The sequence below is a fragment of the Anguilla rostrata genome, unplaced genomic scaffold (genome assembly GCF_018555375.3).
Source record: "Anguilla rostrata isolate EN2019 unplaced genomic scaffold, ASM1855537v3 scaf0569, whole genome shotgun sequence".
Classification (NCBI taxonomy): domain Eukaryota; kingdom Metazoa; phylum Chordata; class Actinopteri; order Anguilliformes; family Anguillidae; genus Anguilla; species Anguilla rostrata.
Window position 1 is genome coordinate 207 of NW_026986058.1, and position 12,672 is coordinate 12,878.

Consider the following 12,672-nt stretch of genomic DNA (forward strand, 5'->3'; position numbering starts at 1 on the left):
TGTGGTAAGAGTGAAAGGTTTAAAATGAATGCAGTTTATTATTAGTAATAATGATAACATACAATGATGCAAAATGTGAGTGGTGAAATGGCTATATGCGTAAATGGCTTAAACACGCAGGAGACCATGTTGACAAGTCTCCCCAAACCATTGCACTTCTCTCCTTATATACAAAAACGATCAAAGCAAAACACCAAGTCATCAAATAAAGACACAATCATGGCAAAACAGTATAGATCAATGATCCTGCTTGCACTGCCTCTGTCAGCATCACGCAGAGGTTAACCTTTGCATCTGGCTGGGTGCTGGCCCATAGGTATCAAGATATTTAGTCAGCACCCCACCACTAAAGACATCAACTTGTTTCCCATGACATCAGTTTTCCAACAATACAAATATGTTTACATTGTGTTATGGAAAAGTTCACATAATACTGATCCAATCGGACGTTATTCAACTGAGATTTGTCTCTTCATCACACTTTCTGACTCCCCATCAGCACAGTAAGCAGTCTGTTTTCCCCTGAGGGTCTGATAAGAAGCAGACTTCTTTGACCTGCCGTACAATAGCATAAAACTTGTAATACCTGATTACCTGATTTTACTTACTCTACCCTTGATGTTAAAGTGTTAAATAATGTGGTTGAATTAAGTGCCTGGATAACGTGTCTTATAAGCTGTGTATAATGACTTGTTTCCAAAGGCTGACGACTTACGTCATTACCCTCTGAACCAACAGGGGAAATGTAACAATGTTTAACTATACACAGGAACTTTGGGAGCTCTGGCTCTCTGACCAATTGTATTTCATTAAATTGGGCTCTACTGACGTACCAAATTCTGATTGGTTGTTGAAACTCCATTCATATGAATAAACCTCACTACAACAATAATGGAATTTGAGGCATGGGGGAAAATAAATGCACTAAATGATGTTAACCATCTCTTACACTTGCCAGTGGTTCCAAAGCAAAACAAACAAAAGAGAAGGTGACAATTGAGAATACAGATGCGTGAGAGAATGTGTGGCTTTTCCTTATGCTGTGATTTGCCATTGTATTAATCCTGACAAGTGTCAAATGCATAAAGCTAGGTGATGCAAAAATGCTCTCATAAGACACAAGCTTGTTTTGAACAATTAACATAGTGACATTTTAAAATACAATAAAGATCTGTAGGCCAGTCATGCAACACATAGGTAATGAACACTTTAACCTGGCAATTATTTTTTTTAACGATTTTACAGTTTTTTTTTCTGAATGATGATGAATCTGCTGGCGAGTGTTTACTCAAGTAAATGGTCCCACCCCTTATCTTAACACAAGCCTAGATCCACACTACAGAGGTCCACACAACAGAAATTAATAATTACATTAGTTCTATAAAAGCCCTGAGAATGCAGGCTACTGGAAGGCAAGTCCTAAGTCTTCAGAGCCAAGTTTACATGTTTCGTGTTACATGACTTCTGGAACTGCAGACAGCTTAGAAATGTGTCTTGCCAAGTATTTTAATTGTTGATTAGATTAAACACAAACATAAAGACAAAAAATTAAGTAATAACCAGTGTATTCCATGGGTGGATACTCAATATGATAATACCTTCAATGTTGTAGATCTGTTTCTGTAGACTATGCAAGACTCCCTTCAGTCCATCGTAGTCATTCATGGGGAAGGTAGTATTCTTGTTGGGGAGATGTGATGACAGGGCTGTCAGTGTCTCCCGGGCAACATTCCCAACCTGCCAAATAAGAGACTGAATTATTCCCTCTCCCTCTCCCTCTCTCTCAATTTCAATGTGCTTTATTGGCAGGACAACAAGTCATATTTCCAAAGCAACACATACAATACACAGAAACCTGGAAACCACATATACAACATGCAACAAGTACTATAATAATAATAATAATAATAATAATAATAATAATAATAATAATAATAATAATAATAAAAACTTGTTCACAATGCAAAAAAACAATTAACAGTAAATAAAACATTTTTCAAATATAAATATTTGATGCAGAGTGTTCGCTTTATGTACATTATCTTGTGGCATGTGGCTACATGCTTGTGGGGCTATAGGCCCTTCTGCTAATATTATAGATAATTTTGGAGTCACTCATACTTTGGATGTTGGGGAAAACAATGTTTATATTTTTAAGGAATTCCTCCCTTGATAATAATATGTGCAATGTAAAAAATGAATCTCTGCCTCTACCTATTTACTTGTGCACTGGTCGCACAGCCTCTCTCTCTCCTCTTACCTTTAGCTAATCCAGTTTTGGTAGTAAACTTGTGGAATTTCAATGTAATAAAACCAAGTTTTTTATGAGTGCAGAATTCCATAAAACTTCAATCATTATTACAAACTGGAGAACTGTCAGGGTCAGGACCAGAATGCACATGTCTCCAGATATAAACAGCAGCAGAACAGTCAGAGAATGGTAGCAAAATCATTTAATATATTTATTTCAGAATGTTATCGGAGAACAATGCATGCAAGAAATAATTTAGGAGTTTCCAGTGTAGACCACATAATATAATTTGATGGTACAATGTCCCATGTGTGTATGAAGTTAAACGTTCCGCTATCTGTTTTTGAGCAAAAAGACACAATGAGACCAACTGAAGAACAAAAACACGCGGTGTTGTGATATTTTCAATATTGCAATTTTCTGATAAATATCTCGTAAGTCGCTCTTGGATATGGTAAATTCACGTATCAGAAAAACAATTCTTACACATATCTTACCCCAATAACATAACGGGTGATATGCCTGTCATCCATAGTTTTGATGACCTTTTTCCAATCCTTGTCAGATGGATTTCCATCTGTGATGATGACTAGAACCTTTGTAGCACCTGGAATGGCACCAGCTGTTGTGCTGCTGCTCAAAATATCGTTTCTGAAACATAAGAAATTTTATACAATGTATGTACTTCATGTGAATGTTTTATCACAGAATCCATTCAAATGCAAAATGTTAGGTCCAACAATGTGATTTTAATTTGATGGTAAGGGGTTGGGGAGATATTTACATGGATATAATATCTGCATGCTTTGTGTGAATGTATCTGTCTTTCATTTTTGCAACTATCTTATTGTATGATGTTGTATTGGATTTTGAATAATGTCTCATCACGGGCTGGTAAGTGTCACGACTCAATTCATCGCAACAATTATTATTATTATTATTATATTGATTTTAGCCATCTAAGAAAAAAGTGACTCACAGAACATTGTACATTGCACCATATGTGTTGGTGAGGTCCTTCATGTGTTGTTCCTTTTCTAAGAGATCCAATGCCTTCTTTTCCTGGTAGTCTTTAAAGGTGAAAACAGTGCGGGACGTCTTCGAAAACTGCATTGCTGCAAACTGAAAAATTTAAATGAAGCTTCTCATGAAATAACAATTTAATGACAATTATTCCACATGACAATTATTCCACATTATTCCATAAGGTCCATGCACTTTCTCCATCACTCCATATTATCCAGATTGATTGCTCTCATATTTCAAGCTACACATCATCTGCTAATTTCAGCTGGTCCATTAGTAAAGTAAAATTTGGCTATCAGCATCACATTCCAGTGTGTGGTTGACTGTGTGATCTTTATGACTGTGAGGTTTGAATGCTGGAGATATCTATAGAAAATATTTTTCTTCAAGATCTTGCTACTTGCTACTAATGTGTGTGTCCTCTAATGCATGTGACATCAACTGCTGCTTTTATCACAATGCATATGTGAATGAGTCAAAGAAAGCACTTCATGTGCACCTGAAGAAGCAAATCTGCAGGTGCAGCCACTTCATTGACATATTTTTTTAGCAAATTATGTCAATGAAGTGGCTGCCGTGTATGGTGTACACATAGTATAATACAAGTGTGTAGACCTGTATAGAGGTATTTGAAAGTGTCTTCATGATGTCAGCAATGAAGTCTTTGCTCTTCTTAAAATCGTCTGCTTTCAGGCTTTCTGACCCATCAAACAGGAAGGCAAGGTCCACTTTCCTCTTAGTGCATTCTGAGTAAACAAGACATGTCGCAGAAATTCTTTGATACACAAACATTTGGCAAAATGCTTGTAGTGATAATCAGTAAAAAGGAGAAATCGTAATGAACATATATGAATTAATAAAAAACAATATAGTATAATTGTAATCTCGAGTTCCACGGCTACTATGAATTGGAGAGGTTTGAGAACTATAAGTTTAGAAACTGTGTAAAAAGGTTGATCACAAATAGTCACGCTATAGTCACAATAAAGCCCAGGCAAAGAAGAGGTGAGACTAAGTGGTGTGACCTCGATGGGCTAGGACTGCCAATAAAAAAAATGACCAAGACCTTGCTGGTGTTCAGTGTCTGACAAAAGCTCATAGATAGAGGCGTTCAAATGTTGAAAAAGGCGTTCAAATACCTTGAAAATATTGTAAAAATAACCATGCTAAGGTATATCTATGATGCAAATCTTTGGTAAATCTTTGTCTTCACACAATTTTACTGAATTTGTGGACCTTTACCTGTACTTGTTATTCTAAAATGTGTTCAGGATGTTTTTGGGTGTGGCACTCTGTTCTGTGTGGGGAGGAGTGGGTGTGGCTACAGATCCTATGGTTTGGGAACTGATTTTAGTAGAGAGTTTGTTGCTAGCTAGCTGAAGAAACCCATATACAGGGAAGCAAAAAGACAAACTGACAGGGTTCACTCAAGAACTAGAGTTAACCTTGGAATAGCTTTTCTTCAGTGGCATCAGCTGAAGTTTGCCAAGGGGACAAAAAGCAGCACAGAGTTCACTTAGTTTCTCCTGGACCTGTAAGTAATGTTACCTCCAGCTATTCAGCTTGCAATGTTAGGTAGGGTACTCGAAGTGGGTGGGCGGGGTTGAAGACAGAGGAGACTTCTTTGATTGTAAACACAGGACCACAGCAAGGCTAAAAATCCTGCATAGTATGCCTTTAAGCTATAGTTTTTCAATTCTTTCTAAACATGTCCACACCACAAAAGTCATGAAATACCATGGAGGTTATGGTAAGATATTTACCATAGCAAACTCAGATAAGCTATGATAAGCTACTTTCCAGTTTATTTGTACCTATGCAATATTTTTAAAGTATGGGGCCTATTACTGTATTTCCTCTTTTTCTGTTGTCAGAGCATTCAACAGCTATATGTGCAGTTCCATCTTTTTGTAAGGTTAGACACACATATCCAGTGCTTTTCAAGTCTTTCAACAGCTTGGTGCAATTGCGCATGTTGCACCACTGGCCTTATGTTGTATTTTCAAATAATTCCATTAAATCAAACACTTTGTATTTGAAAATTCTGTATTTTCAACTAACTTTAAAAATATTGCATGGGTACAAATAAAATGGGAAGTAGCTTATCAAGAAGTCTGTGTCTGCCATCCCCCCCATGCAAAGACATGTACGGGCATTTAGGCTGCTGTTTGCTGGAAGCAGCGCATGGGTTGTTTAAAATTAGTCATCACAAACGCTCCAGTGCCACACTTGATAAGTGCACATGTGATGCTATTTCAGCCAATACAACATCTTTATGACAACTTTGTGGTTGGCATCTTTGTTTTGTGTGAGTTCGACAGTACAAAAACCACAGGCACTGGTCTACAGAGGTGTGTAAAAAAGGTGATATGGAAAGATGAGTCATCCTTCACCATGTCTTTGATAAGTGCGTGAGTGCACGTGTGACACTGAATGCTTGACTCCTACAGTGAGGGGGTCTGGTGGCTCTGTTATGCTGTGGGAGGCATGATTTGGACCCACTTGTCCCCTTAGAGAAAAGGGCCACTGCAAATTAATGCAAAGCTTTTGATCACCTATTGAGTTGATCACCTTTATCCTATCATTTCTATCCTGACGAGAGTGGTATCTTCCAGGACGACAATGCCCCCATACTCTGGGCACAAGGGGTCACTGAATGGTTTGATGAGTATTAAAATGATCTAAATCACATGCTATGGCCTTCGCAGTCACCAGATCTCAACCCAGAATAACACCTGTGGGAAATTATGGGGCCAACCTCTTAGACAGCGCTCTCCACCACCGCCATCAAAAAACCAAATTAAGAAATATCTTGACGAAGAATGTTGTTCTACCCCCCCAGCGGACTTCCAGAGACTTGTAGTATCTATGCCACGGTGCATTGAAGCTTTTCTGGCAGCTCGTGGTTGCCCAACACCTTACTAAGACACTTTGTGTTTTTATTTTATAAATAAAAAATAAAAAGTTAATAAAATGTAGCATCAGTTCTCTTACCTCGATAAGCAGAGAGTGTTTCTGACGCATTTCTGTGTCTCACTTGCTGTTCCTCCAACTTTCTTTCGGTTATATAAAGAGGAATATTATTCACCATAACTCAGATTTTTTAATAAGTCTGTATTTTTCTGGATCTATTGAAAATATTTAGGCTTATTTAGATATATATATATATATATATATAAATCTATATATAAATATACATCCATCCATTTTCTATACCTGCTTATCCTGAGCAGGGTCGCGGGTGGTGCTGGAGCCTATCCCAGCATGCATTGGGCGAGAGGCAGGAATGCACCCTGGACAGGCTGCCAATCTTTTGAACAATTTAGAGTCTCCAATTAGCCCACCTGCATGTCTTTGGACTGTGGGAGGACACCGGAGTACCCGTAAGAAATTTACGTGGACACGCCCAATGCATGCTGGGATAGGCTTCAGCACCCCCAGCAAGCCTGCTCAGGATAAGCGGGTATAGATAATGGATGGATTGATATATATATATATATATATATATATATATATAGGAGGCATGCGGTTCAGTGGGTAGCACTGGTCATATAAACACTGGTCTTGTATGTGGTCTGGAAGGCAATGGATAGGACATTCTGCACCGCTAAAGGAAAATGGACAATGTGCTTTTCTATTAGCTTTTTCCAAGTGACCCGTGAGCCTTTCCCTCTCCAAGATCTACCCCTCAAATAGTACATTAAGAACTTAAGTTTATAGATGTACAGTATTCTTGTTAAAATAAGTTTGGCTGTTTAAAAGTTAGGCGTATGTGTGCTTCTTCACATGTATGCGTTCAGCCACAAGTCTGCGGTTTCAGACTGACCTGCTAGCCTCTGCTCCACAGAAGACAGAGAGATGGAGAGTTCCCTGTTCTCCTCCTCCAGGGCGTCCGATCGGTTGCTTTTCTGAACGTCTGTGGCAGGAAGGCAGATTTAAGAAATGGTGGGAATTTGAATTAGAAGATTTATATTTACTGTTGTTTGGCTTCAAAACTTAATATTGTAGTCTAATGAAACTTCAGTTGTGTGATACCATCTGTAATGAGAATTATTATTATTATTATTATTATTGTTGTTGTTGTTGTTTTTGTTAAGTATTATAGTAGTGGCTCAGAGGAGGGTTCGCCTGGTAAGATGGTGACTAGAGGGAAGCTGGTTACACTCACACAGGATCCCCAGTGCAGTGAGACCACCCAGCAGAGCGAGGCAGAGTACAGCTAGCAGGGCCAGGCTGCACCTGCAGGGGGTGCCACTGTTCTCTGCTGCAGAGAGAGGAGAGGAGCCTGTGTGTTCTGTACACAACAAAGAGGAGGCATGCATTACAGACAGTAAACATGAGTTATATATCAATGTTTCACCAGGTCAATCAATCAATCAATCAATCAATCAATCAATCAATCTATCTATCTCTGTGTCTCAGTCTGTCTGTCTGTCAAACTATCTATCTGCGTGATTCAAAAGTCAAAATCCTTCCAAAATTAAGATGGCATTTATTTTGCATTAAATCCTTGTGTTAGTTAAGCTGTATAAAGCAGTATTCAGCAGAAAATACATCATATATAATTTAAAAATCCAAACCTAATATTATGTATGTGTATTTTAGAAATTATTGTTTGTAAATTGTTGTTTTAAAAAAATTTTTTTAAATGTCATTCTACTAGGCCTCTCGATCTCAAACACTTCAGATTTCAGGAAAATCAGGTCATGCCAGAAATGTTTAGTCTTGAAATAAATCATATACAATTTTCAAAATGATACAATTTTCCACATTAGTAGGCAGAATTAGGAACAGGGGAGTTTCACTGACCCATGTCAATGAAACTCATTAACATTAGAACGATTTGAAATTCAATTATTGATATCAAGAATACTTATTTTAACAAGTTAAAACAGAATTGTTGACATCAGGAATTCAAATAATTTCTTGTTAAAACTGAATTCTTGATATAAAGCATTTAAATTATAACTAGTTAAAATTGAATTCTTGATATCAAAAACAAGTTGAATAAAAGCTTAAATGACTTTGCCATGTATTTCACAATGCATGCCTTGTAGATTTTACGGTACCCACTTCACTAACCCTAGACACAGCCGTGAGTCACAAAGGCACACTCATGATCTGGTTAATTGTCCGTCCAGACCATGCCGTAACAAAGTGAGAAAACGCGTAAGAACACCATGCGTCTGCTACTTTTCCAGCCTCGCCTGTTTCCACCGGTCAAAAAGTCTTGACGGTCATACATCTGTCACAAAAAATAACAGGTCTGCCTGCCACAAACCTTTTTCCCTGTTTCTAACCCAGTGTTTCTCAATATGCTGTATGGTGTAAACTAAATTACAACATTATCATTTCTGCCCACCTGCTGAAGTTTATTGTATCAAAGTTGGACAAGTCACCATGCAAGAGGTCTGAAAGATATGTCCTTTTGGAGGGCAAAATAATACATTTTTTTACAATATACATTTTTGTTATTTTGTATAACAAATAAGACTATATTGATCTCAGTGCGGATTTATTTTTACATCTACAATAGACATAAAACACTCAAAATCTGTTATTAATATAGACATAGGATATAAAACAACGAACACAAAACATTATCCCAAACATGCTCGTTTGTACAGTAACAGCAGTAGAAGTGCATCACTGGAACCTGAAGTGCTTGTAATTTACAAGAAAATTTCTACTAAAACATGTCCAAATATGTGGTATGTTGGATTTGTGATTAAAAAAAAACATAAATTGCACGAAATATAACGTATGGAATATTTGAGCCCAGAGGACATCTCATGAAATAATTTCTGACAACCCTTATTCCCAATGTGGTCCTCCATGGAAACAAATAAACTATTTTTTGAAAATAAAGAACAGCATCTGTCTCTGTAAACGTTCGCATCAAATGTAAAACATTGGTCCTAGCATACCAGGCAATCAAGGGATCAGCCCCAGCATACCTCCACAAGACCCTACATACCAACCAGACCCCTCCGTTCTGCTACCTCAGGACGCCTGGCACCTCCCCCTCTTCACACCTGCGCTTCCCGAACACATCTCCTGTCTGTTCTGGCCCCACGATGGTGGATAGACCTCCCCGTGGAGGTCAGAACAGCTGAGACACTGACCCACTTCAAGCGACAACTGAAGACTCACCTCTTCAGGTTGCACCTCTCTCCATCCTTCCCTACCTGCCTGTAATCTCTAAATGGACTGTAAGCTTAGGGTTGTAGGTAGCTGTTTCGTAGTTGACTTAAGATGAGTGCATTAACTAACTACTAGGTCAGTTTAACCTACAGGGTCCAAGCTTAACTATGCGGTTGTTCCCTGCACTTGGAACGGTACTTCTCTCTAGGGTTTTCGACACACTTGTTCCTGGTTTGGTTATACACTTTGTTGTATGTTGCTCTGGATAAGAGCGTCTGCCAAATGCCTGTAATGTAATTTAACGTAAACGTCGTAAATAAAGTGAACTAAGTGAGTTCTGGTGCATATAGTGAATATACTAACCGACAGGGCAGTTCTGTTTCTCTCCTGACTCCTGCTCAGCAGCAGTGGCATAGATATCCTGATCTCCTGTGGAAGAAAGAGAGATTTTGAACCCTTTGAGTTGTAAGATCACAAATACGTGATTAGAACATTCTTAACTGAACATTCTAATGCTGCTGTAACAATTGCCACTGGTGATGGACAGCGATGAGATCTAGAACACTGACTGAAAATTTCAAAAATATATTTCACAAAACCAACTGCAGGCTTCATTTTCTGAGCAGCACAGCACAGTTTCTAAAACACAACCACACCCACAACCACAATCCACCTACTCATGCTGTAGCCCTTCACAGTAAAGCACACACATTTCCTGTGTTCGGCATCTGTGTGAAAGAAGGAAGGCCAAACAGGGCAACACAAGGAAAGTGAATAACTGTGAAAGTGCGCTGGCAGTTTGACAGCGAGCCTGAAGAAGTGGGCCTCTTTCTTGGTCCATTAAATATAATGCACTGTTACTTGACGATATATAAAGGAAAGCTGATTAAAAAGTAATTAAAGATAAGATGTGGAGAAGTTAGTATTCATTTTAGAGGGGTTCCCCTGAGTCAGAAAATAAATGCTACGCTCTCAGTCCTGAACTCCAGTAGGATATGCAGTACACTATTTTGAGACGTAAAATGACTGTGACAATTGAACTAATTTACAAAAAAAGCAACACACTGACAGAAGTAGGTTTTTAAAGAGTGATTGAGGGATTTTTTTCCAAGTCACCTACACAGTAAGACAGTGGCATAAAATGACTGTTGAACGGGACTAAATCTCGCTGAAAGTATAAGTGTTTGCTGTCTAACCTTTTTGGGGTTGAACGCTACCTGCGTAAGCTCTGATTTCTGAGAGGAAAGGTACCCAGAACCAAGCCATAGGAGCGGGCCAAGCACAGACAACAGCTATATTCCCTCAAAGAATTAGAGTAGAGCAGAAGAGAAAGTCTATGCTGTCGTTCCCTGCACTTGGAACTGTACAGGCAGTCAAGGGATCAGCCCCAGCATACCTTCACAAGATTTTCAAACCCTACATGCCAACCAGATCCCTCCGTTCTGCTACCTCAGGACGCCTAGCACCTCCCCCTCTTCGCACCTGCACTTCCAGAACACGTCTCCTGTCTGTTCTGGCCCCACGATGGTGGAATGACCTCCCTGTGGAGGTCAGAACAGCTGAGACTGTGACCCATTTCAAACGACGACTGAAGACCCACCTCTTCAGGCTGCACCTCTCCCCATCCCTCCCTTCCCCCCCTGTAAATGACTAAACTTAGGGGTGTAACTAGGCAGCTGTTTAATAGGTGACTTAGTTGATGCGCCAGTCTTAACGACTACTTGTATTTTTATTTATTTTTATTTTTCCATAGATTGCGTTGTTGCCGTTCTCGTTGTTAGTGTTAATCAGTTTAACCACCAGGGTCCAAGTTGAACTATGCGGTTGTTCCCTGTACTTGGACCGGTACTTCTCTCTAGGGGTTTCGTCATACTTGTTCCTGGTTATGGTTATACACTTTGTTGTACGTCGCTCTGGATAAGAGCGTCTGCCAAATGCCTGTAATGTAATGTAATGTACTTCCCTCTAGGGTATTCAACACACTTGCTCCTGGTTTTGGTTATACACTTTGTTGTATGTCGCTCTGGATAAGAGTGTCTGCCAAATGCCTGTAATGTAATGTAATGTAATGTAAAGAAAGGTCTCACCTTTGAAGAGATCTGCCGCTGGCCTCTTCTCCAGGTCAGAGAACACTATTTCTGCATAGCTGTAGATGTCATCCATCTCACATACTCGGCAGGGAGACACAGAATTGAGGAAAGCTGCCTGTTCTGAGCTGTGCTGAATGGGAAAAAAAACACTTGATTAACATGACGGGGTGTCAGTGAAGGCAAACACCCCCCCCTCCCCTGTGACTACAAAAACAGAGGAAGCGGTGACATGTTCTCACCGGTCAGAAAATGTGAAAAATAAACGAGGAAACCGCAGCTACAAATAGTAAGCGCTACCGGTACCTAATGGGAAGACCAAAAGCAGTCATTTGAGGACGTGCAGTTTATACAGCAGTGGTCCTCAAACTCATGCTGAAAAAAATTCATTTTAGAGATTTTCACTGCCGTTAAACTCTGGATATTTATTTATTTATTTTTCACCCTGAGAAAAATGGGAGGGTTATACAGAATGTGTTTTCTCAGCTCTGTGGGTGACCCACCCTCTCAAGCTGAGTAATTCATTCATTCCAGAGCAGGGCTGCCCAACCCTGCTACAGGAGATCTACCGTCCTGCAGGTTTTCATTTCAACCATAATTTTGCACACCAGGTTCTACTAATTAGCAGCTCAACGAGGTCTATAGCTCCTTGTCACTCAAATCACGACCCTCAAGGTCCAAGAACTGCTGATTTTTACCTGGGAGTCAGGTGTGAAGACAGTAGCACTAATTGTTCAGTTAATTATCAGGGGGAAAAGAAAACCAGGGCCGGATTTGGAAACGAGGGCCAGATTTAAGTATTAATGCTAGAGCTGTTGAATGAGGTGTGCTTTGTGAGGGCTAAAGTTAAAACCTGCAGGACAGTAGATCTCCCGGAGCAGGGCTGGGTAGTGTTGTTTTGTTTATTTAGCAGATCCTGAGAATAATGAATGCACTGGACACTAGAGGGCGCCAAACACTCACAGTCAGGCATTAAGCAGATTCTGAGAATATTAAATACAGTGAACGCTAGAGGGCGCCAAACACTCACTGTGAAGTACCGCTGTGCTCATTTTCCCTGACCTTCTGAGGTCAGAGCAGAGAGCAAGTGGTAGAAAATTAGAATAGAGATAGACGCTCCCTCATTTCCTTCCACATTCAGCCGATCTGACCTGGGGAGCCTGG

At 39.6% G+C, this 12,672-nt stretch overlaps 1 protein-coding gene across 2 annotated transcripts; it reads right to left on the minus strand.

Annotated features, from left to right (window-relative positions):
* Positions 1 to 908: 908 nt before the first annotated feature.
* On the minus strand, positions 909 to 11,664 carry LOC135246612 (integrin alpha-L-like). 2 transcript variants are annotated; one of them, XM_064319988.1, is made up of 8 exons: positions 11,509 to 11,664; positions 9,785 to 9,850; positions 7,446 to 7,571; positions 7,104 to 7,193; positions 3,893 to 4,023; positions 3,231 to 3,373; positions 2,749 to 2,902; positions 909 to 1,737 (listed from the first exon to the last, which is right to left on the minus strand). In XM_064319988.1, exons 1-8 carry the CDS (start codon positions 11,582 to 11,584, stop codon positions 1,549 to 1,551), a joined length of 975 nt encoding a protein of 324 aa, XP_064176058.1. In that variant the 5' UTR covers positions 11,585 to 11,664; the 3' UTR covers positions 909 to 1,548. The 2 variants fall into 2 exon arrangements, with proteins under 2 accessions (XP_064176058.1, XP_064176059.1); XM_064319989.1 differs by having other exon boundaries at positions 910 to 1,737; positions 7,446 to 7,541.
* Positions 11,665 to 12,672: the final 1,008 nt, after the last annotated feature.